The sequence below is a fragment of the Artemia franciscana genome, chromosome 4 (genome assembly GCF_032884065.1).
Source record: "Artemia franciscana chromosome 4, ASM3288406v1, whole genome shotgun sequence".
Classification (NCBI taxonomy): Eukaryota; Metazoa; Arthropoda; class Branchiopoda; order Anostraca; family Artemiidae; genus Artemia; species Artemia franciscana.
Window position 1 is genome coordinate 19829039 of NC_088866.1, and position 26531 is coordinate 19855569.

Below are 26531 nucleotides of genomic sequence, written 5' to 3' on the forward strand. Positions count from 1 at the left end.
TTCTTAATTATGGAGCGCCTAGTGTACCACCAAGTTTTACTAATATAGTTATCCGATACTGTAGAAACCAATAACCAGAAATTATTCGGTAAGTTCAACTACACGTAACAGTTCAAACATTAACAATCTACTTATTTCTAATTAAAGTTAAACAAATTAATCAAAATATGTGTTCTTTAAGTTGAGAAATTGATGAAAATGTTAGAAATACACTTGGTTTTCAGTAAAGCCTTAATGACCTGACTTTCGGAAGGTTTAGTGTTTATGGGGATTCATGTCTTTGTTGGAAGTGTAATTACTAAATCTTTCTACTATATTGAGCCCAATGGGATATCTCAAGTTTTTTTGGAAGTTTTTGGGGTTCGAGTGGGGTGAGGTAAAAAAAATGACCGGGGGTGGTGTAATGCTTGCATTCATTTTTTTTTTCGTTTAGAAAGAAGAGGGAAATTTTCAATATCCAACCGAATTCGCCCATTTTAAGCTTTCTTCCACAAATCCTTCCATGCGAATTGGAGTGATGAAAAAAAAAAAAACACAACAAAGCCTACAAGTAATGCACGGAAGCCATTTCGCTTCCTTATGCTGCTCTTTATGCTGCTTGTGAGTTACTGACTATGTTATATATATTTCCATAAATCCCAGGATTTATGGGAGTGGCTTTCAAAAGTACTTTTAAAAATAACCCAACAGAATTTGTTGCGTTTTAACGCAGAAATATCGAAAAATAATCTTTCTTTTCCTCACGTTTAGAATATTGATTAACACTTAAGTGATGCACCTTCTAGGAACCTTGAGTAAAGGATTTACACAATATAACACATATTTTGCAACTTTATAACACAATTTTGTCATGGTTATTATTAGCTGATGAAAGAAATTATTTCAGTTAATGGGAATATTTTTCCTGCTTAGAAATATTTTGAGGGTAGGCTACTTTTTAATAAAAACATTTAATTATTTACACTAACCTAATTTACGGCCTTTAACACTTACCTGCAGACAGAGGGCAGGGCGGGGTATAATTCTTGCAGGAAGCCTGTTCAAGAAAGTGGAAACATCCCTGCCTTTCTGTAAAAAAAGGTTAGGGAAGGGGAAATTCGAGGACCATAGGTCCATATTGTGCTTCTTAATACTAAAAACTAACTGTAATACTACTTAATACTACAAATTATTTACACCAACCTAATTTACGGCCTTTATACCCTAACACATACCTGCAGACAGAGGGCAGGGCGGGGTATAATTCTTGTATAAAGCCTGTTCAAGAAAGTGGGGAACATCCCTGCCTTTCTGCAAAAAAAAGTTAGGGAAGGGGAAATTCGAGGACCATAGGTCCATATTGTGCTTCTTAATGCTACAAACTAAAAATGTTTGTACGATATAATAAAAAAGAATACAGCATGTCTCACTTTATCCTAAACAATTAGCACTTTGTCTAATGATTACTGACTCCGCTTGGCTTCTCAATCCTTCAAAGTGAAAATCCTGGCGTGGTTCTAATTCAATATGGTGAAACTTCTTTACCTTCCTGTCAAAACGTTGGAAGGACGGGGAAGGTGACAGAGGGGTACAGGCCCACTTATTTTCTCCAAGTAGTTTTAGCTGCAAATCAGGACATATCGAACAGCGTCATTATCCAGTTTTTCTCTGGTGAGTACGGCAACAAAAAATCGTCAGTCCTTCAAACTATTCATGTGTCTTATTAACGGAATTGTGTCCAAAAATTTTTCATGCAGTATAGATTCATCAACTCGTAAAGGACTATTGATCATTTTTCAAAGAAGTTCACCTGTTCTAGTTCAAAAGTTGATTTTTTTTGCTGCGGGCCAGCTTTTTAATATTACTGCTAAGAAAGAAGCTGAGGTTTCGTATTTCTTACTTAAGGAATTCTTACCTCTTAGAATCTCTGAGAAATCCTTATTAATTTAATTCTATTAATTAATTTCTCTATTAAAGAGAAAACTATTAAAGTTTAAGAGGCATATGTGATACCATTCTTTTTTCTCAAGTTCCAAACATAAAAAAGGAAATTACAAACTCAACCATAATACCAAACAGAAATGACTTTTAGAAGTAGATGGTAGCACTTTTTGATCCGCGAGGAATTGCTCCTTTTTGAAAAATTTAAAGTTTTATGCTTATTATGCAAAGCAATATATATATTTATATATATATATATATATATATATATATATATATATATATATATATATATATATATATATTATCATTTATATATCATTAATATTATTTTACTTTATTTACAAATACGGTTGCCACCAAGTTGAGTTTATTGTTTATTGTTTATCATTGTTTTTTTTTTTTTAGTTTCGACTCTAGTAACTTTTTTCTTGTTGGCAAGTTGGCAAGTTTTTTAAAGTTAGTTGGAGGGTTTCATATCAATATATATATATATATTTATACACATATATATATATATATATATATATATATATATATATATATATATATATATATATATATATATATATATATATATATATTATGTGTGTGTGTACGTATGTGTAAAGTTTTTTTGTTGTTTTTTTGCAGGATTATTCTAGTGGAGCAATGTTAAGCGGAGAAATCAAGAAGATTTTAATCGAGAAATTAACTCGTGTCGTTTTAGGCCATCAAACCAGCAAAAAATCTATTACAGAGGACATCGTTAGGGGGTTTATGACTCCCAGACAACTTGTATTTGATTTTTGACTTAGAAGAATTTGTTATTTTATTTATGTCAAATTTTGTGTTCTTTTTTATCCTACCAATACACCAAATTCAAAGGGATATGTTTTTTTTTAGCTCTAGAGTATTCCCCTTATCTCCAAAAAACAAATCAGATATAGTTAAGGGGACTTGCGTTCAATTTTAAATTTGAAAAGCTGCTTTATCTATATTTATTTTGAATTTTGTTCCGCTCATCCAGCTTTTCTGTTTTTCAGTTGTAGGGCTTTTATTTTTAGAGCAAGTAATTTGTAGGACAAGTTATATATGTGTTCAGATCAAACTTACTCACACCTGCTGGCAATACTTGTAATTTGTATGGGCATTGGCCATCTGCATTGCCAATTGGTCGTAATTCGTAAATTTTTAATTAGTCCTACTTGCTTTTCCTTCTTTGTACTACCAAATACATATAAATGAAAACATTTCCCTACCCCTGGCTCCATCATTGTTCGATCCGGTAGCTGGCGTTTACCCAACCGGAAAATTCACCCCCACGGAAAATCATCCCTCGGTGAACACCCTCCTAGAAAGTACCCCTCCCCCCATGGGTCGTTGGTCTCTGATCACATTGTTACACTGTTTCTAAGGGAGGCCGATGTTCCCCCGAGCCGATGTTTCCCCGACAAGTCCCCCCTTCGCAGAATTTCCACCGCCACGGAAAATCTCCCTTCCCCGGAAAGTTTTCCTTGAAAATTCATCCTTGGAAAATTCCCCCGCGAAAACCCCATCTCCCCAAGAAATCCCACTGGGTAATTCCCCCATATGCAAAATTGAGCTGCCATAGAAAAATGTACAAAAATAGGTACCTAAAAATATTACTATATTACTTATTAATATTACTACAACTTTCTATGGCAGGGGATGGTTGGTCTCCAATCACTTTTTACTTTAATTAATTTAAAATACAAAGTTTTTCCGAGGGAAGTAAAGAGCGAATTTGAAACTTAAAACGAACAAAAATTATTGCTTCACAGCCTATCTGATATATATCAATAAAAGCAGCACAAATAAACCAACTAGTTATGTTTCCCTGTGTTTCTAGGATTATAGAAAACTACTGTTTTACTGAAAACACAAAATATTATAAGAGTTAAGGTACAGAAAAAGTATATAATTTAAGGACACTTAAAAGTGTAAAGATAAATCATTTTAAAGCGTATTTCTTAAAAACTTAAATTGTATATTACTCACTATTGGTATTATAGCTGGTGAGACCAAAATGTTACCTGATAAATCAAGCCAGTATTTCTATATGTTGTTCAACGACAGTGGTTATTACAAACATATTTAATTTTATGTTCATGTTATTAAGATAGTTATAATTGCGTACTGATAGTTACTGATGTCATAACTGGTGTATGACTATAAGCTTTATAGATTAGTTTATTGTTTTCAGGCTACCTACTCACTTTTGACTCCCAAGTCAATATTCCTGTTTTTATGCTTGGATTTTGTGTCGTTCGCTTTAAGTTTAAACTTCGCACTTTACTTCCCTCAGAAAAATCTAGTTTTTTAATTAATTTTTGCTTGTTTTTGATTAAAATTTAATGTAGAAAGAATACTGCCGTAGTCTTTTTCTTTACACAAAATAATTTATGTTTGTTTTAAATTTTTATACCGCTCCTTACTTTCAGTTGAAAAATATTTTTTTTTTTGTAATTTCTAATCGTCAGCGATCTAGGGGAGATAAGACACCTCTAGAGAATACTGCAGACAACCCTGACAGTTACGAAGAGCTTTCAGTTTACAACAAAAAGTTTATTATCCACACTTTACAAAACAATTAATGTTTAGGCACTGAAGACATATATGCAGTTCCAGTTAAAATTGCACTGCTGTCTTAGCCGTGATGGAAATGTCTTCTCGTTGTGTATTCCCCCAGACGCCAATTTTCCCATCCCCAAGCTGAAATTTAGTTTATCCAAAATGTTGTCAAAACTAAGAAAGACCTGCACAATTCAAGCATCCTCTGAAAGAGCTCAGTTTTCTTTAGTAGAACTTTAGCTTTTTTATTGCTATATGGCTCGTTTTTCAGTTTTCTTTGTCATTTTAACTTCATTTGGAAAACAATGGCTCCAAATTTACATCCCCCTTCCACCCCCTCAGGATTTTTACAGAATTTTGCTGTTAAAAACCGTGAACTACATGACCTCTATTCTCTTTTAAATCAACATGCTGTACATAATACCTTCACGGGACATTCTTTAAAAATGAGTGCATCACATTTACAAAATCAATGAAATTATCATTTTTTAACAATAATCATATATGAGAAAAAATCGTTATTGGAAAAAAAAAAGAGAGAAATAATTGGTGTTTCCAGCCTACCTTAATTACGTAGCTGATTAAAGAGCTTAGAGGAAGAACATACAGGAGGTGTTTTTGAAAGCCTCCATTTAAGGATTTTGGACAATAATTATTACAGCGATATCGTTTTATGCTTCCAAACTTTTCTACTTAAGAAATGGCACCAAAAGTGCTTTTTAGTGCTCTATCACACTTCCGAATGATAGAATTGATAAACATCACATATATAAGAGCAATAGCTTTCAAAGGAATCATTAAAAATCACTTCAAAGTTCTGGTAACCCACTAGCCACAGCTTTTCCAGTTGAAACATGGCACCAAAAGTCCCGTTCTTAGAGCCATTTGGAATTTTTTGATGGTGGAATTTGTTTGTAGGACGTAGATATGAGCAATATCCTTTATATGACCTAGAAAAAATCTGTCTACGATATTGCGGTAACCTGCTAATGCCACCCCTTGAGAAATGACACAAAAAAGCCATTTTAGTGCCATATGGCACTTGCAGATGGCGGGATTTACAAAAAGTACATATACGTGAGAAAAAGCTTTCGAATGAACCATTAAGAATCTCTATGACGTTCTGGTAGCCAACTAGGACTGCTGAAACAAAAAAAGAACGAAAAAAACGGGAGACAGATCAACGCTACCGATGCAAAAAAAGTGATTTTCATTGTTTGTCAAGAAGGGGAACTATGATTTCTTTGTATTAGGTTTTCGACCATGCTGCTTCCAATGATAAGCTTTTCATATTGATCTGACGTCATTTTTGAGGGGTTTCAGACGTCTTTTTAAAATCACCATAAATTTTTATTTTTCGCAATAAACTTTCACTTTCAAGGCAAACCGAAATAATAGTTGCCGTTCCTGAGTCAATGTCAGATGGTAATTTTTTTTACTAGGCACTTATTTTCAAAACGTGTTTTGAACTTTTGGTTAAATTTAATTTCCGTTCAAATGAGCAATTAAACATCTCTCTGATGTTCTGGGCATTCACTACCCCTGGTGGGAAAAAAAAAAAAAAAAACGGGACAGATCAGTGCTACCCATGCAAAATAGTCGTTTTCCTTGTTGTTCTAGGAGGGTGACTGTAATTTCCCTATTCCAGGTTATCAAAAATACTGATTCCAATGGTACAATGGTACAATTTTTGCCGTTTTCAAGGGGTTTTAGGTTTTTTTTTTATAAATTTCTTTTCACAGTTAACTTACTTATTGTTTACAATCCGAAATAACATTTACCATTGGAAAATATTTTTCAGATGGCGATTTTTATCACTTGGTAGTTTTTCTCTAAATGTGTTTCCGATTGTATATGACCATGAGGGGGATGTCGGGGATGAGGAACGGAAGTTTCCTATACGAAATTTATTCTGCTTATTTTGGGGTTTACTGTTACTCTTTACTCTCATGATAACAGTTTATATGCATCTTTTGGCATTAAAATCCACCCTTTGAGGCATCTGCCCCCCTCCATCCCTACAAAGCATCCAGAGAACCCAACTGTAAAAATTTCAAGCTCCCGTCTACAAGTATTTAGAATTATTTATTTTTTGCCAAAAAAAAAGGTTATGGATGTGTATTGTCTGTTGTTCTTTTTTGTTTCCTTTATGGATGATCGTATCAAAACAAGGATCCTAGAAGATCGGGAAATGGGCTCATTCGAACAAAAGTTAAAAGCTTAAGTGCCGCTTTAAGTGACCAAACAGAAAGGAGGACAGCTAGACCTTCCTCGTGTTCCTTTCCCCTCCCAAAACGTCCAAACGAAAAAGTGAGATCGCCATTTGTTTCATCATAGTTGAAAGGTCCAATAAATATAAGCATGTTTTACCTTGAGTGTCCAAAAATAAAAAGAGCGTTTAGGTAAAATGGCGCTCTGGGCAGCTACCCCCTCTTTGAATGGCTCTGCTCTGATGCATGCTAGAAGCCTAAGAATCTGAAGATAGATGAGCACAAATTCCAAATTAATCGGTATCATAAAATTGTTGAACGTCTGCATTATATACATTTTATCTCTACCATTGACTTCCATTGACTACCTCTACCTTTTTTAGCAAACGCTACCTACTTTATAGCAAGAATTATTCTATCCTGCAAAGCGTAGGCGCGGTCAGATAGAAAAAAAGACTTGCAAGGTTCTCTAGATACTGGCTGATGAAAACCAATAGGTTAGGTACATTTTTTTTTGGGGGGGGGGGGACTAGACAGGTGGTAAAACTGTGATAAACCCAGTATGCTAGTTCTGATTTGGATTATTATTTTCATACTTTTTTACCAAATGATTCTGGAATAATCGGAAAATATATTCATAATTGTTTTCTTTCATGAATGAATCCTCCTTATAAAAATCTGCATATATACCCCCTGTAATAATGATTTAGTAATATTGTAGGCTACCCAAGAAGATCTAGGACCCTATAGACAGAGCTTGGAGTCTAGAATATGCCTAGTATAGTATTATTAGAAAACAGTGGCTCCCTAAAGGATATTTATATCCACAATTATGGCTATTGAGAAAGAATCAAGAAATCAGAAAACAATTCTTATGGGTAATGTTTAGCCTATAATAACAGACTATTCAGGTAGGTAAGAAACAAATTTACCTTTTAAGTCAGAAATGCATTCTGAATCTAAATTTTACATTCATTTGTGTCAGAAATGGGCTCTCCCTATGCAAACTGTGTTAAATATGATTATTCTGCATATTATAAAGTAAGAATTGTTTTCTTAACATTTCCTTATGGGAAGGAGCTTATATAGGCCTAGCCTATACCTTAATTTGGATTCAAGATACAATTCTGACTATAGAGGTAAGTTTTTACTGAAGAGGTAAGTTCTGGCATATGAAATTCTGTTAGACAGCAACCAGAGGGCAAGGACATTAGTGTTGTGTCAGTCCAAATTCTGACTACTCATTATAATCTTATGACACTAACTTGGCATTCAGCAGAGAGAGACTGAAACCAGAGTTTTGCTTGGAATCCCAATAGGCCTACTTAGTGCTTGAGCCAGACACAAAGTTCCATCTTAATAATCTGTTAATATAAACATTGCCCATTCTTGCTTTGTGATATGCCGGAAAATTTTAGTTAACACATTTTAAGGATTCTTCCACTACAGGCCTACTTTATCTGCAATACAGGCCTCCTTTATGTACAAATAAAGAAAACTGGTATCATTTTCAACAGGTGTCTGGCTATTTTTGAGAATTCAGTAAATATGTCATTCTAATAATTTCACTAGAATGGGAGTGAATAGATCACTTGATGTCTCCTCTATGCTCTTTTGTAATTCAATAATCTCCCTTTCTGGGGGAAATTATATTTTGAGCCGTTAATCTTAGAATACAATTGCTTCCTAAAAGTTGCATTATTACTATCTATTTGTAAACTTTACAACTTTGACTTATGCCTGCAAAAAATCAAGGAGTTGAGGTACCAAATATTATTTTGGTGCTTAACTGTTAACTAGTAGCCTACACACACAAGAATATGGATCTATAAAATCAGACAATAAGCAGTTTATTGCTATTTGTATGCACAGACAATTAGCTTCAGCTCAGTGGAAAGCTATATTGTAATAAATATTTAGTTGGTATTTTGGTTAGGTTAGGTTATATTTTGCATGCAACCCTGTGCAAATATATAGCCCAAACTATGTATATCCTATACATCTCCCAATCATGTATATTATATCCCAAACTGTATATTTCCTATTTATCTCCCAATCATCTCTGTTGTTTCAACCCCATGCATGTAGATCCATATTCTCAAGTGTGTACTGGCTAATAGATAGGTACAGTTTTTTTTTTTTATCAGTGCATTTGACTAAATATAAGAGGAATACAAAAATGGAAGAATTACCATAAATTACTGTTTGGAGCAAATGTAAAGATTTTCCTTCCTTGTAATGCTCTATGATGACTTCTATAGGTTGTTTCATAAAGTTGCTTGCTATATTTGGGTTGATGAGTCAAGAGCTTCCTGATTGTACTCCTGCTGTAGTCATTCTTTGTCAGGAATTTGCTTGAATGCACCCACCAAATCAGCAGCCACTGTATCTTCAGAGAGTTGATTCCACAAGTTTGTTACTTCCTGGCTAAAGAAATGGCTTATTTATTGGATTGAAGAGTATTTGTTGAAAATATTTTTGTAATGCTCTCTAATTACAAAATGTTCTTTTGAGATATATCTTTTGATCTTTCTGAGAGATTGGAAGGAAGACAACTATATAGATTTTATATGGGTGCTGAACTTAAGTTGATGATCCACAACAACTCCAAAATTTCTTTCTTCAAAAACTACTACAGAAAGGGGGTTACCTTGGAGATGTTACTGCTGATGTAGATTGTGATTGGCAAAGTGGATTAACTGGCATTTATCAGCATTGAAAGAGAGGAGCCATGTATCAGCCCATGTCCCAAGAATAAGAATGTTAAGATCCTTTTGGATAAATTGCAGGTCAGAGGATGTAGCTACTTTACCAAAAAGTTTTGAATCATCATCATAAAGAGTGAAGAGGTTTGAGAGAAGGTTGGGTACATCATTTATATTAAAGTTGAAGAGACTTGGTCCAAGAAATGGTCCCATAGGGAATGCTGCTTAAAACAGTTGTAGATGAGGAGAAATGACAGCAATGAACTCTTAAGGGTATTTAACTCTTACAAGTTGCATTCTTTCTGAAAGAAAACTCTGTATCCACTGGAAAATAACCTCATCAACAGCTTCTGCTTTTGTCTGGTGGTGAGGAATTCATGACAAACTCAGACAAATGCTTTTGTGCATTTTAGAAGCACCATGTTGACAGAGAAATTTTTATCCAACAATGATATGACATACTCATATGCCTGTAGTAGGTTAGTTATCAATGATCCTATATATCCAAAGCCACGTTGAGGGGAAGTGAGTATGTTGTTAGTTTCAAAGTGCTGAATTACAGCTTTGCTGATATATCTCTTGAGCACCTTTATAATTGCAATGTGGTTGGGACAGTCATTTTTGACATGATGGGGCTTTTTTTGTGGATTGGTGTGATATAGGATGTTTTCCAATCTGATGGTAGTTCTCCATTTTGTTGGTACAGCTGGAACAGTCTACACAGGGGAGAACTGAGAACATTTCAGCAATCCTTGAGAAGACTTGGATGCATTTCATTTGCTCATTGCTGATTTTTGTCATTCCTCATTTGGGTTTGTTAACACTAAGCTTATCAAGGCTAGTTAAGACCATTTCCTCAGTAACTGACAATTCTGGTATTGGATCAGGTATTAAATCTGCAGGGAAAGTTAGACAAGATCAGATGGTGAAAGCAGAACTAAACTGGGTATTCAATACACTAGCCTTGTCTACTGAGGATGAGTGGGTTAATCTGTAATGTTTGTGGTCAGAAATGGTTAGGATTCTTATCAGAAACATGTCTCTAAAAGGATACAGGGTTTACCTTAATATATGTGGCAAGCTGCTCTTCATTTTCAGATTTCAGTTTTCTAATTGCATTTTGGGCAAGGTTCTAAGCCTTTGCATACCTCTGCCATTTCCCTGTGTTTTCTTGTTTTGTACCTTTTCTGGGCTCTGGCTATCCTGATGATTATTCTTTATGTATCCTTTGTGAGGAATGGAATTGGAAAAATATATGGGAGGGTGGATGGGAAGAATTTTTATTTAAATTCCCAATTTTTGATTTCAATGAAGATGCAAAAAAAATTTTAGGCTGGAAAAAGAGAAAATTGGATGTGAGGAGGAATAAAAAAAGAAAAAGAGGAATAGTTAAATATATTTTAAATGAGAAATAATAGAAGTGATCTAAGCAGTGCAGGTTACCAGTGAGTGTACTATCATCACTATCTAGTTTGCTGCTAAACAAGAAGCCCCAATGGATTTTTTTCTTGTCAGTTATTCAGAGATAATAGAAATATATGTCAAACATAAAATCTTGTAACATTATGAATAATAATAATAAACATTTTTATCAAAAGAAATTTCCCTTGACCCTCTCCTCCTTTTGTTAAAGAAACATTAACACTATTGCCCACAAGTATTACAAATATAAGGTGAAAGTTTTGATGAAAAATATTCATAACAAAGGTGTACACAGGTCTGACTGTTTGCGGAGTCAGTTTTTAGTGGGAAGATTCTGTCCTGGGGGATAAAAACATGGAAGTGGTCTTTTAAAGTAATATTTTAAGTTTACCTGGTAGGGGGCAGCAAGGGAGCTTTGAAACATCCTTGGCAGTTTCCCCCCCCCCCCCCTACCTGTCCATAGGCAATACACATATATATAAATTTAACTTTCATACCCAATTGTTTCTGAACATACTAAATATATCAGTTAAAAATCAATAGAAAATGTCAGGTTTTGTTAACAAAATATTTTGAATTTACAGTACAATGGCATCTGAAAAAGATGTACTTGACACTTCTACAGGTAAACCACTGGTTGCTGCAGATCAAAATGGGCAAAATGCAGTAGAGGATTTTGTGGATCCATGGAATGTTCATACCTCATCTATGAAAGGAGTTGACTATGACAAGCTCATAAGTAAGTTAATATTAATTTTAAATGTTTTCTTCAAGTGTAACAATTGCCCAACAAGGAATGCCCTATCATGGAATGGGAAGGACTATCAACCTTTACCTTAAAGTACCAAGGGCATCAAGATAGAACATTTTTTTTGTTGCTTTGGAACAAATTATAGGACTATTTTATCTGAAAGCTCTGATGTTCATATTTTTATTTTGGCTGTTTCAGACTTATGTAGTTTTCAGGGTAGTATCCCATTTCCATCTGTATTGCCACATTACATTCTGAGAATAAATAAGCAAAAATAACTGGTTAAATTTACAACACTATTCATCTGTGATAATTCAAACATCAACAATCTGTTGATTCTGTGAAACAGGTAAACCTTCAAAGGAAAGCCACGCCTTCTTAAGCTGTTTGGTGCCACATGTTTTTAGCTTGTTTATGTTGATTTTTTTTTGCAACGTTTTTTATTTATTTATTTGGCTCCACTGCTACCAAAAACTAGATACCTGAATATAGAGATCTTCTTTATTAATCCCAATTTTTTATTTTTTTTTTCCAATGTTTCAAGACACTCATAGCTGTATAAGTTTTTTCATAGAAAAGGATGGGGGTTTCACTGTCCTTGGTGCTTTAACATTAGTTAAAATAAGAATCGTTTTCTATTGAATGGACTAAGAGATTCTTTCAGACAGTTTGTGGTAACAGACTGTAAGTAAAAATAAGCTATAAAACTTAGTTCAACTAATGTAAATTAAGAAAAATAAAAGAAGATGGAAGATCAATCTAAGTATACAATTAAGTAAAACCTGTTAAATTCTGAGCTTAAGGGGCATATCCACAATTTTTCTTCAGGGTGATAGAGTAAAAGAAAAAAAAATATATAAGATGCATCAAAAATTTATTTATATGCACTTGTGTTCCCTTTCAACTAGCTGGCCCAAAATTTTTGGGGGAAGGGGGGGGGGTGTTCAAACCTGTAAGATTTGGTTAGACTTGAATAGGCTAAGAGATTCTTTCATGATGCTGATCTACTAAGTAAATCACTAGATTTTAAATACATTTCTACAACCAAGCCTGAAAGATTAAAAAAAAAATAAAAATAAATAATCCAAGCAGAGGGGTTCCTCTTTGTTACCCCATGCTTGAAAAAATTTTATATATTTCAACTAGTTTTTAGTCTCAGGCCATATATGATAGCTTTTCAAAAGCAAAAACAAATTCTGCAAAATCGTATATAATTATCAACAATACTCGGAGTGAGTAAGAACTTGCGGAGGCGGGGGATGGGATGGGTTGGCCTTCCTAAATTCTTAGGATTTTTAAAACACTTGCATATGCATCACATATGCAGGGGAATTCCTATAATACTGGTTACTACGACCTCCAGAGAATTGGGAGCAACTATAAGTCTAAAAACTAGAGGTGGAGAGTCATTTACTTAATGGGCATCTGCCAAGTGGTGTCCATTCATGAAAATTCATCAGTGGGTGGGGTAGTTTTTTTTGTTATTATACACAAAAGTTATTCTTTTAAAATCTATGGAAGGAGACAAAAAATCTAGGGGGTACAGGCTCTACCATGCCCTCTGGTGCCACTGGATCTGCAAGGACTGGTACAAAATTATGTTTCCGAATCTCTAATTTTAAGACTAGAAAACGACATCAGCTATTCTTTAAATTGTTTATCTTTCAGGGGGATCTTTCCCATACCCTGTGTGGTTTAATACCAGAGGCCTTTCTGGTTTAAAAAAAAATAATTCATGTGTGGCCAATTACAGTTGCTGAGTGTCGGAAAGTAAACGTAAAAATGGACATAGCCAGAATGCACAGTTCATTTCAATATAAAAAGCAGGTAACTTGATACAAAAATTGCCCCTTAGAGGAGCCACAGTTTTTTTTTTTTTTTTTGGTCTTTCTAGCTATAATGCTAATGGTTAGGAACTTGTATGTTTTCCCTGTTCTGATTTTCCGATTGTTAAGTGTTGTACATTTTGTTACGCTTTTGTGGGTTGGACACTTTTTCTTTGAGGGGGGGGGATCAAACCAAAAAAAATTGTTTATATGAATTTTTGTTAATTTAGACCCCTGGGTACGGCCTTGCTCTCTTACAATCCATCTAAGAGTTCCGTCAAAAGACACAATTAGACTGATCTGTCAAACTTAACCCCACCAAGGCCAAACAAGTCTTATAAGGAATACAACATCTGACTTCACATTGATTGTTGGCTTCTTCACTCTTTCTTCGCCAATACTTCTTGCATCAGCGTAACCTCATTCTCCTACTATATTTAAAATTCACTAATTAGATTTATAACTAAACAAAGCACGCGTGTCCGTACAACAGTTGAATTTAAATGTTATGAACTTTCATCAATTTGCATAATGTTTCAATCAATTAATAATGTTAATTTATTCATTTAATCCAGTCAATAAATTAACTCTGTTTTGTTGAAAATGACTAGAGTTGTGGGCATGGATTTTTCCATTTCCTCTAGATTTCTTGGGACTCTCAGTCTTTATTGGAGGTCCCCTAACTAAAAGATGATCAGATTGTAAAATACAGCCAAGACATGGCTTATCAAGCTTAGTGTTTGAATTTTACCGTTCTTTATTAGAGTTTGTATTATTCCCATGAAGAAAACTTCTATTATTCTTTCTTTTAAAACTTCTTAGAAAGCTTAATATTAATCTCATGCAGATGTATTTATTTCGAAAATCCTTTTTTACAGATAAATTTGGTTGTTCTGCTATAGATGACTCACTAATTGAACGATTCAAACGAGTTGCTAACGTTGAGGAAGTTCATCCCCTCCTAAGACGGGGTGTATTTTTTAGCCATCGAGATCTTCACGTCATCTTAGATTGTGTTGAGAAGGGGCAGAAATTCTACTTGTACACTGGTCATTGCCCCTCCTCTGATGCAATGCACTTAGGGCATTTGATTCCATTTTTGTTTACAAAGTAAGTCGTAGTTTTAGGATGATTGTCATAGTTTATGACTATTATAATTTATATATTTGTCATAGAAAATATGATATTTTGTAATATAAAAAACATTGTTTGATAGCTTATAATTATGTATTTATATAAATAGTACATACTTATGCTCTAATTTTGTATTTAGTTCTATAGTTTTAAGTTGATTTCATATTCATAATAATTAAAGCTAATACTAAAGGGCTGATTATGCGACTACCTAACTAAACAAATATCTTTTAAACATAACTTTGTATTTGATTTTTTTAAATCTTGTATTATTAATTATTTTAATCATTTGTTCATTTACTTGGTGCTTCAGTATCTATAGATATTATTTTTCTAAAGAAAAAATCCAACTAAAAAAAACAAAGCAAACGATTATGCTTTGAAATCTGAACCTGTTTTTTAGTTTAAGATTTATGCTTATTTATCACGAATCAAACAGTTCGTGGTAACAAACTGTAGTAAGGAGCGATCCGGCTCAATAGTTTGATATCAATAGCTACATCAAAAGAATCGCATTTTAATGCTGATTTTAAATATATAAGTTTCACCAAGTTTAGTCTTAGCCATCAAAAGTTACGAGCCTGAGAAAATTTACCTTATTTAGGAAAATAGGGGGAAACACCCCCTAAAAGTTGTAGGATCTTAACGAAAATGACACCATCAGATTCAGCGTATCAGAGAACCCTACTGTAGAAGTTTCAAGCTCCTATCTACAAAAATGTGGAATTTTGCATTTTTTGCCAGAAGACAAATCACGGGTGCGTGTTTTTTTTTTTTTTTTTTTTCCAGGGGTCATCGTATCGACCAAGTGGTCCTAGAATGTCGTAAGAGGGCTCATTCTAACGGAAATGAAAAGTTCTAGTGCCCTTTTTAAGTGACCAAAAAAATTGGAGGGCATCTAGGCCCCCTCCCACGCTCATTTTTCCCCAAAGTCAACGGATCAAAATTTTGAGATAGCTATTTTGTTCAGCATAGTCAAAAATCATAATAACTATGTATTTGGGGATGACTTACTCCCCCACATTCCCTGGGAGAGGGGCTGCAAGTTGTGTTTGTGCTGTTGCATTGGTGATTTCTCTTTTCATTATATAATAATGGTTATTGGGAAGTTTACAGACGTTTTCATGGGATTTTTTTGGTTTTGGGGGTAGGGTTGAGGGAGGGGGCTATGTGGGAGGATCTTTCCTTGGAGAAATACGCCATGGGGGAAAAAAATTCAATGAAAAGGGAGGGCGCAGGACGAATCTGGTCACGTTAGAAAAAACGTCAAATTAAGAGCTTAATATACAATGCTGGGTGTTCGGAGCCTCTCTATTATGGAGAATAATATGAATATAACACAACTGTACGAGCGATAAAACATATATACCACAACCATAACTCAACTAACGAAAGAACTGCTAAGAGATAACACAACTATAAAGCGAAAACAGGTGAAAACTAACGGGAAAATAAACGAACTAAGAGGTGGAAGGGGCCCAGAAAAAAAATATAATCCTTTTTCAATTTTGAGCCTAACTTCCGCAAAGGAGTAATAATGTCAAAAGCCCCGAAATACCGAATTAGTTTCTTTTCAAACAGTTCGTGGTAAAGAACTGTAGTAAGGGGCGACCCGGCTCAATAGTAAACGGAAATCTAAAAAACGGAATTTTGATGCTAAGAGATACATCAAAAGAATCGAATTTTTACGCTGATTCTAAATATATAAGTTTCAATTAATTTAGTCTTTGTCATCAAAAGTTACGAGCCTGAGAAAATTTGCCCGATTTTGGAAAAAAGGGGGAAACATCCCCTAAAAGTCATAGAATCTTAACGAAAATCACATATTCGCATTCGGCATATCAGAGAACTCTATAGCAAAAATTTCAAGCTCCTATCTAAAAAAATGTGGAATTTCATATTTTTTGCCAGAAGACAAATCACGGGTGCGTGTTTATTTGTTTGTTTGTTGTTTTTTTTCTTTTCCCCAGGGGTCATCGTATCGACCAGGTGGTCTTAGAGTGTCGCAAGAGGGCTCATTCTTACGTAAATGAAAAGTTCTAGTGCCCTTTTTAAGTGATAAAAAAATTGGAGGGCAAATAGGCCCCCTCCCACGCTAATTTTTTCCAAAAGTCAACAGATTAAAATTTTAAGATAGCCATTTTGTTCCGCATAGTCGAAAACCATAATAACTATGTCTTTGGGAATGACTAACTCCCCCACAATCCCTGGGGAAGGGGCTGCAAGTTACAAACTTTGACCAGTGTTTACATATAGTAATGGTTATTGGGAAGTGTACAGACGTTTTCATGGGGATTTTTTGGTTTGGGGGGTGGGGTTGATGGGAGAGGGCTTTGTGGGAGGATCTTTCCTTTGAGGAATATGTCATGGGGGAAGAAAAATTCAATGAAAAGGGCGCAGGATTTTCTAGCATTACTATAAAAAAAAACAATGAAAAAATAAACATGAAAACGTTTTTTCAAATGAAAGTAAGGAATAGCATTGAAATTTAAAACGAACAGAGATTATTACGCATATGAGGGGTTCTAAAAATGCTTTAGCATAAAGATCGAGGTATATAGGAGGAGATAAATACCTCGCTCTTTATGCTAAAATATTTTTAGTAATTTCAACTATTTATTCTACGGCCTTTTTGATTCAGGGGTCATTCTTAAAGAATTGGGACAAAACTTACGATTTAGTATAAAGAGCGAGGTATTAACGAGGGTACAAACCCCCTCGTACACATAATAAAAATATAAGAATATAAAAGTTTGTTACGTAAGTTAATTCTTAAGTTACGTATATTTTTTACTAATAAAAACGTTCGTTGAAAATTAAAAGTTCTAGTAGCCTTTTTGAGTAACCGAAAAATTGGAGGGCAGCTAGGCCTCCTTCCCCACCCCTTATTTCTCAAAATCGTCTGATCAAAACTAAGAGAAAGCCATTTAGCCCAAAAAAAATTAATAACTAATTTCATTTCAGTAATTTATGTGCGGAGAGCCAAAATCAAACATGCATTAATTCAAAAACGTTCAGAAATTAAAAAAAAAAACTAGTTTTTTTAACTGAAAGTAAGGAGCGACATTAAAACTTAAAACGAACAGAAATTACTCCTTATATGAAATGGGTTGTCCCCTCCGCAGTCCCTCGCTCTTTACGCTAAAGTTTGACTCTTTGCCACAATTCTACTTTTTAAAACAATTAAAAACTTTAGCGTAAAGAGCGAGGGACTGCGGAGGCGACAACCCATTTCATATACGGAGTAATTTTTGTTCGTTTTAAGTTTTAATGTCGCTCCTTACTTTCAGTTAAAAAAACTAGTTTTTTTTTTTAATATATATATATATATATACACACCTGGCAATCATGTAAGTGGTGTTTACTATTTATTTAAGGGTAGTTATTCGATGATACCGTGGAATCATGTAAGGGATATTTTTGATGATGTGGATGAGTCATGTAACGGATTTTTTTTTTTTTTAGTGCGGATTTTATATTTCCTCTGGTATTTTTCAAAATAGCAGACAATCATTAATGGCTATTGACAAAGGTTACGAATAGTGGCTCTCCAGAAGGAGACATACAAGGACAAAAAGAGAGGTGTTTTTAGATTGCTAATTTTATTTTATTTATGAGCTTGTTCGCGTTTTTGGTAATTAATACCCACCCTCCCCTCTATATAGCCTTAGGCTATATACAAAACAAACAAAAAATAAAAGTTGCTCCATTATATTCCTTGTTTTATGCTCTTTTCCATTATAATAGTCGGTGCCCTGGTAATGCATCCCCCCCATTACATTGATGGAAACATATATAGCCCTAATAATATGGTTGTTTATTGTTCTTTCAATCGATTGGTTTGTTGTGAAATCGGTTACTCTCTATCGACTTCAAGATATTCAGTTTAGCCGGAGTGTTTGTTGAATATTGGATAAAATAAACTATTTTAAATGAGTTTAAAATGTGAGTAATAATAGAAGGAAACGTGATAATCCGATCAATATAAATATATCCTAGTTTTTATATAGCAAAGAGATATATAAGATAATTAAGGGGGAGGGTGAATTGTAAGAATGTAAACAAAACCGTGAAATCGAGCATAAAATTAACAATCCGAGAATGTGTCTTTTTTGTTCTAGCTTGTCTCCTTCTGGAAAACCGCTATTGTTAACCTTAAGTGGGCTATTTGTTGACGTAAGAATAAAAATATTTTTCATGTTTTTTATGTTTTGAATGCTGGGCATTCTTGTAAGTTTTTTTTTTCATGATGCATATACAGTTTCTTTATGATAATGGGCCCTCATGCTATTATACTTTTTTGCAGTTGTTTCTTTTTAGATTTGTTATTTCATTTGTATTTTATCGTACTCTTTTTTACTATAAATAGTGTCTTGATAATTTACTGCTTTTTCCTTTATGAATTTGAGCATTATCTGGTTTGTTAGTACCTTATTTCTTTCCCAAATATGGAGGGAAATGGAGAGGAAGAAAATTTTAAACCGAAATGATTTCTATTTTTCCCTTTAAGCTTTTTATGATTTCTATTATATTATTATCCGAAAATACGGTATAAGCCCATAAGACGGGCTGACCCCCCCCCCCCCTCCCCCCTAATGTGTAAATATATAGCCCAATTTATATATTTCCCATGCCTTAAATTGAATCAACGTTGACGTAATCAGGAAACGGAAAAACACATGTGAAATATATCACTTGGGCTATATATTTGCACGTTGGGGAAGGGGGGAGGCTAAAATATAATTGAAGCGCCTTCAAAACGTGTTAACTAAAATTCTTCTCCACATTATGAAGTAAGAATTGTTTTCTTAACATATTTCCTTCTCAACAGTGCCAATTCTAGGCTTATACCAAAAAGACCCTTGAATTTATTCAGCATATTTTAAAATACAATTTATGAACAATTACGTCAGCTATTCCGAAAGTAACTTATGTTTTGAAATAAAAAAAAAACAAGATAATTTGTTTTTAACTTACACTTTCGGGATCTACACCCTTAGCCTAAAATTCATCGCAGTTTATCGCCTGTTGCCAAAACTGGATTTGATTTTTTACATTTTCATTTCTTAGTTCTTGCCAGTTAGGATGTGGCCAAATCAAAAAGTTTTTAAGACTTTTTGGGAAAAATTGAGTTTACAGCCCGCCCTTTTAAACTAAACAGACTATAATGACTTTTTCAAAAGATTTGTTAAGAGAGTAAATGTAGGAAAACAAATAAAAATAAAAAAAAACAGTCAACGAGAAAAGCAGAAAAATAAAAAAATCGGTTGAGTATCTTCCAAATGTATTCGCTACAATTTTTCTACATATTATGAAGTAAGAATTGTTTTCTTATTATGTTTCCTTCTGAATAGCCCCAGTTCTACGCTTATACCATATTTTGTTTTCTTTTTCATTTTTGTCTAATGTAAATACTAAAATAAGGTACTTCTCTGAGGTAAAAATCAGCCAGTGAAAAAAAAGAGAAAATCTTAAAAATTTCTGTTGAGAACGCCGTTCAGCCGTCATCAGTGAAGGAATAAGATTTTTTTTTTTCTTTTTTTTTTATACAAAGTTACTAAAGTTTAAAGTCTACCAGACAATTTTGACAAATCTGACAAAACAAAAACTAACACAAGAAGTTCCTTTCTTGAATAACGGTGAAAAGGCAGCTGAATATTAAACCCATATTAAGTGGCATATTAAATTATCAAATGGAAAAAATTGAGGTCTAGGTTTTTTGAGCGGAGGTCGTGGCCCAGCTATTTGTATTTTTATCCCCTTTTCCCTTGCTGTGTGTTCTCCGTTGTTTCTTCGTTCTCTTGTGTTTTGTCACCCTTAGCTAATTTAGTCTCAGGAAGTAAAATTGATTTTCTTTTGCCCTAGCTTGTTCTCACAGTATTTGGAAGTCTTCTTTTTTCACTCGACAGAAAGAACCAGGAAAGGGGTTTTTTGATATTAAAATTGATTTTGCTGTACCTTTTATAACTTACTACTGAGTCTCAATAAATATCCATCCTCCCCCTTCCCGCCATGGATATGACAGAATCATGTTTCCATTTTTGTTCATTTTGAGTACTAATGGTCTGAATTTTTACTTCTTTGCTTCATTTGTCTAAAGCTGCTAGATTCTATTAATTCTAGATAATCTATAGCAGCGTACATAAAAAGGCGCCAATGCATATTTTATTGGAAAGCTGGCCAAGTTGGCTCCCCAAAAAATCGCTTAGTATCCAAAATAGAACTTATTGTTTTGTTATATAGAGGACGTCATTGTAAATTCCAACAATGAGATTTGATCAAGGGCTTTGACGGAGGTAGAGATTACAGCGTTCTCTTGGCGCTGCTGAAAGTAATTAGTACAAATAAAAACCTATAGTCATCCTCCAGCTGCTGAACGTACTGTGTAATGTCTAGCCGTGACGAAGGTTTTTTTTAAAGCCGTTGTCAAGGTTGGATGGGCTAAAACCAGTCGTGGTTTCCAAAATCATGTCTAGGGTGTTAATTCTCCTGGATGTATGAGGTGTCAACCGTGGTGTAAGAAAAGATCCCCTGAGGACCAAACGAGGTGGGAATATAAGTTATCTTGCTAGTACTCCTTCTGAAGATTAAGTATTGCTGAAGGATGGGGAGTAGAGATAGAGTCTCCCCTCACTTCCCCTCACAAGGCAAAAAGAGATGGGAAACCCCTATCCTGATATACCAAGCCTGAAAGGGCATTAATAGTCATGTGGTAATTTGTTATTTTTTTTTACTTAGGGGGAATGGGTGCCAGTTTTGACCCAGTTTTTTTGGGTTTGTCCACAGTAATACTCATTATGTTAATAGTAACAATAAGGACTTGATTTGTTTCTAAAACATGAAAATATCTGGAGTTAATCAGCTTGCCTTCAGAATATCACCAGATTTGTTTTTCTCAGCAGAGAAAGATGCTTCAGACAGTGAAATTTTTATCTTCCTGACCTGACAGGAATTATATAACAGTCTGCAAATGGCCTTCATACAATCCTTTTTTGTATCCATTGTCATTGTCTTTGAAATTGCAACTCCACTCTGCTACCCCACTTTTCCACGGCGGGCCAGGTCCCTGGCTCCAGGCACTAAGACAGTCCGCGAATGGCCTTCCTACGTTTTTTTTTCAGATTCGGTGTTTTAAATGGCTGCAGGAGGTTTGATATTTTTTGTTGTATTGCCATGGGAGGCACTAAAGTATTATAGAAATGGTCTTGATAGAATTGTTTTCTTATATTCTTTATTTTTTAGATGGTTACAGGAAGTTTTTGATGCTCCACTTATTATCCAAATTGCAGATGACGAGGGATATTTCTGCAACGACTTAAGTTTAGAAAAAGTAAAAGAAATGGCAGTCGAAAATATAAAAGATATTATAGCTATGGATTTTCACCAAGACAAGACGTTCATTTTTAGAAATTTGGAGTATATGGGGTAATTATTCTTTTATGTCTTTTTCACTATTTTATCAGATTTACGTCAACAAGAAAACAGATAAATTGAGAGTACAAGATATAAGTCAGGATATAATAACATTACCGTGTCTATGTAATAACATTACCGCAATTGCGTTTAATATATAGAACCTCATAATTTTGAACGTTTGGCATATAAAATGTTTAAAGTTATACCATGTTTTCTGTAACTTGCAACCAGATATTCTCCAATTCGTGTGAAAATGGGTCAATATAAAAACACTTGTCATATCTTAACATTGGACAATCTCTGTTGCTAGGTTGAAAAAAAAAAACAAGGCTGAAACACCTGAAGAAAACCAATTACAAAAAATAAAAATTTAACAAACAGCCACAAATTATTAACTGAGAGAGTAAGACAGAAACGATCGGGGAAAACAACTATTATAACAAATAATTATCGAACAACAGTAATTATTAACTGAAAAAGAATCGTTAAAAAAACTGTAAAAATCAAACAGTTCGTGGTAACGAACTGTAGTAAGGAGCGACCCGGCTAAATAGTAACCGAAACTTTAAAAAACGGAATTTTTATAAAAATAGTTAAATCAAAAGAATTGCATTGTAATGCTGATTTTAAATATATAAGTTTCATTAAGTTTCGACTTACCCATCAAAAGTTACGAGCCGGAGAAAATTTGCCTTATTTTAGAAAATAGGGAGAAACACCCCTTAAAAGTCATAGAATCTTAACGAAAATCACATTATCAGATTCAGTATATCAGAGAACCCTATAGCAGAAGTTTCAAGCTCCTATCTACAAAAATGTGGAATTTTGCATTTTTTGCCACAAGACGGATCGCAGATGCGTGTTTTTTTTTTTTTTTTTTTTTTTTTCAGGGGTGATCGTATCGATCCAGTGGTCCTAGAATGTCGTGTGAGGGCTCATTCGAATGGAAATGAAAAGTTCTAGTGTTTTTAAGTGACCAAAAAACTGGAAGGCATCTAGGCCCCCTCCCACGCCCTTTTTTTCCCAAAGTCACAGGATCAAAATTCTGAGATAACGATGTTATTCAGTATAGTCGAAAAACCTAATAAATATGTTTTTGGAGACGCCTTACTCCCCCACAGTCCCCGTGGAAGGGGCAGCAAGTTACAAACTTTGACCAGTGTTTGCACATAGTAATGGTTATTGGGAAATGTACGAACGCTTTCAAGGGGTATTTTTCGGTTGGGGGGAGGGACTGAGGAGAGGGGTTTTGCGGAGGGAATTTTCCATTGAGGAATTTGTCGTGGGGGAAGGAAATTTCCATGAAAGGGGCGCAGGATTTTTTAGCATTTTTTTTAAAGAACAATGAAAAAATAAATACGAAATTTTTTTTTCAACTGAAAGTAAGGAGGAGCATTACAACTTAAAGCGAACCGAAATTGTTACGCATATGCATTATTTCAGAAACGTTCAGAAATTAAATAGAAAAACAAGTTTTTTTTTAACTGAAAGTAAGGAGCGAGATTAAAACGTAAGGAGCGAGATTAAAAGGCTGTACAGCTTGACGATTTATTCTATAATCTGATTTGGAATTTTAGCTAAGGAATTTAAGGATTTAATGTCCTCTGAATATCCAATTTAATCATTTTTTGTCCTGCTCACTTCAAACCCGACATTTATTATCTTATCAATATGTTTAATTTTGTAAAACTCAGAACAGTCCGATTCTTTGTAAGATTAACAAATGGCTTGTATTTGTTTTCTCCTATGTTATTTTATTTTCTGTATCAGTGGCTCTCAAGCTAGGGGTAGCGGGCGAATATTAAATGGATTGTGGTTTTTATTATTAGTATTTATAATGTTCAGATTCCGTAGGTGTGAGTAGGGGAACTTATTTGTTATAATTGAAAAAAAACAATCCAGGTGTCCCCAAATGAATGAAAGACTGTTGAAGTAAGAAACACGACTTAAACAATATTTTGTTTTTACATAATTACACCTGCACTTTTTTCTTTACAAAGTAATTTCAATGGAAAAATATATTTGTTTCTGATTTTTCTTCATTACATTTTCAGCATCAATTCAACTTTTAATAACGGTGAGTTTTATATACCCAATTTATTTCTGTGCTTAGTTTAATGTAAACCATAGCCAAAAGTCTGGCCTCGCATAGATATAAGTCAGTAAAGAGGAGGAGGACTTTCATAGATTCATCAAACAGGCAAGGATAGTTATCAACAACTGAAAGACGGAAGTTCGACAACTGTTTACGATTGCAACTATTTTCAGCGAAGTCTCAGCGATCTTCCGGTAAATCATAAAAAGTACTAAATATATCCAGTCTCTTATAATTATATGCAATGCTTACTGTCAGACATGTGTAAAAAAAAACGGATACTCCCTCTGACTACCGGAAATCTGCTGACTGTAAATTGTTGGGGAATATGCTTGCCTCAGGCTTCAGCTGTCCGTTGCATTGCGCAAACGCCAGATTAGTTACAGACTTGTTCCAATTAAATAGGTAAGGTGCTACTACTTAGAATTTAAGAGTTGCAAGGTATCCAAATTGTTTAAAGCAAATACTAAGATATTAAATAGCAAGTGTTGTTCAATACACAAATCAGGCACGCACGCGGAAATTTTTATGGGGTTGAAGAGCGCAATAGTAAATACAAAATTTATTTGATAATTTCAATAAGAAGTGCGTTGGAATTAGGTATGATAGATTTTGGAGGTGGTCCTGGAACCAAAGCACCCCACCCCCCTTTCGTACTTCCCTGATGCTAAAACTACCTTTAAGCGTAATGCTTAATTTATATACTTTTTCCGAGACTCGATGTTAAAAGTAATAGTTTGTTTCACAAAGCAGATTGCCTAAAACGAGACTGGGGAAAAATATTGATTGAATCTTTTAATATTAATTTATTATAAATTGGGCTTAAGGAAATATCTCCTGTGTCTCTATTTATAGCAAAATTTCTGTTAGTATATTGTTTTTTATCTCAAAAAAGATTGCGGTAAGTCATTTACAGCGGATATTAAAGTCGCCTCTTCAAAAAGAAGTAAATGGTGGTTTTCGAAAATATGGAGGGCCAAAGCAAAATCAAAGTTGTCATTTTCATTTTCAAACTTCAGGGACTTATCTTGAATGAAAACAGTCGCATTGGTCATGAAGTCATTCATTTGTTGATTCTATCTACCAGTAACTGAATTCGATTATTCAAGAATAAGAAGGAGGGGGATATATTCAAAGCTCATACTAATGTGATTTAACATTTCAGGCAGAGCATTGGTTTTCAAGAGACTCTTGCTAGAATAAAGAAACAGGATACGTTTCACAAGAACAGAAGCCACTTTGGTTTTTCAGATAGTGACTGCATGGCCAAGGTAATGTATTGACCTTTCCTGGCCTCAATGTAGGAGGGCTGATCCCGCCTTCACGAACTGTTCGAAAACAATTTAAAAAGCTGTATTTAAAACTAAGCTAAAAAGTAAAAAAAATATGAATATACATTGTATGATCCTCTATCCAAATCTGCGTTATCAATTTTGGAACTCTCTGAATTTAAAGATAAAGATTGCGATATTTGTAATGGCCCATAGGTTTTACACATCATGAAAGGGGGACCAGGTGCTTTTTACTTGAGGAGGGAGGGTACATTAAGTGCACTTTTGAATATCTATTTTCAGTTTTTTTTTTCTGGTAGGAGAAGCCTTGTAAAAATCTCATACGGACAACAGGTCGGGGGTAAAAATGTACATTTTTTTAAAGCCAACTTCTGTGAAATTTAATTCCTGTTTACGTGCCTCTCTCCCTTCCCTTTTTTGCCAAAGGGTCACCTGTTGAATAGTAAATAGATATTGTAAAACCATGACCTGTTCTCACTGCAATCGCCACCTTTTCTCCAATTTTCAATTTTGAACTTAGTGTACTATACAACATGTCAAATTTCTACGTCTGAATTAATTCTTAAAAGATATTAAAAAAAAAAGTATGTTTGTTTCTCTTGCTTGTTTTTTCTACCCTAAGTTAAATTCATAGTTTTTGCAATTAAAATTGTTTCGACGTCAACTCTATGGTTGTCCATGAGGAATGGAAGGGATATTGGGCGTTTAACCTCCTACATTGGAAGCCATAAATGCACTAAAAGTATATATTTTTTCAGCCATTTGAGAAATCTGGTAATTTTCTTTAAAAAAGAAAAATTTTTGTGAAACAATGCTTACTATAATTTTCCATAGGTTTGGACAAAGGATCCATAGGATCCTTTGTCCAAAAACCTATGGACAAACCTTTGGACAAAGGACACAGGGAATATAAATGACGAGTGGGATATAGGGACACAACTACAATAGCGGGTAACTAATATGGCGCGTAACGACTTACGCGCGCGGGGGGGCTTGGGGGGTGCGCACGCGAAGCGCCCCCACCAACTAGGTGTTGGGGTGGCGCGAAGCGCCACCCCAACAGCTAGTAATTTATAAATTCTTTGTCAGTTATTCTTTCCTTTTATGACAATAATGTCATCTTTTTCGTCAATATTTTATGAAATTTTCATTTCAAGTCTCAAATTTTCCTTCCTAAATCAAATCT

At 34.3% G+C, this 26531-nt stretch overlaps 2 protein-coding genes across 6 annotated transcripts in view; both read left to right on the plus strand.

The window, feature by feature from the left end:
- LOC136026118 (tryptophan--tRNA ligase, cytoplasmic-like) overlaps positions 1-2790 on the plus strand; it is a 36160-nt gene extending 33370 nt beyond the window's left edge. For 3 of the 4 annotated variants that reach the window (XR_010617207.1, XM_065702404.1, XM_065702403.1), the window contains one exon: positions 2554-2790. Coding sequence is in view for 2 of the 4 variants with exons in the window: in XM_065702404.1 (XP_065558476.1) it covers positions 2554-2712 (159 nt within the window). In the remaining 2 variants the exon portion in view is untranslated. The remainder of the gene's footprint in view (positions 1-2553) is intronic. The other variant, XM_065702406.1, reaches the window with a different exon arrangement.
- A 4273-nt stretch (positions 2791-7063) lies between these two features.
- LOC136026112 (tryptophan--tRNA ligase, cytoplasmic-like) overlaps positions 7064-26531 on the plus strand; it is a 287826-nt gene continuing 268358 nt past the window's right edge. Inside the window, exons 1-5 of one of the 2 annotated variants that reach the window (XM_065702394.1) lie at positions 7064-7201; positions 11416-11570; positions 14287-14518; positions 21785-21967; positions 25219-25324. In XM_065702394.1, the coding sequence (XP_065558466.1) occupies positions 7188-7201; positions 11416-11570; positions 14287-14518; positions 21785-21967; positions 25219-25324 (690 nt within the window). In that variant the 5' untranslated portion in view covers positions 7064-7187. Of the gene's footprint in view, positions 7202-7346; positions 7400-11415; positions 11571-14286; positions 14519-21784; positions 21968-25218; positions 25325-26531 lie in introns of those variants that run through there. The other variant, XM_065702395.1, reaches the window with a different exon arrangement.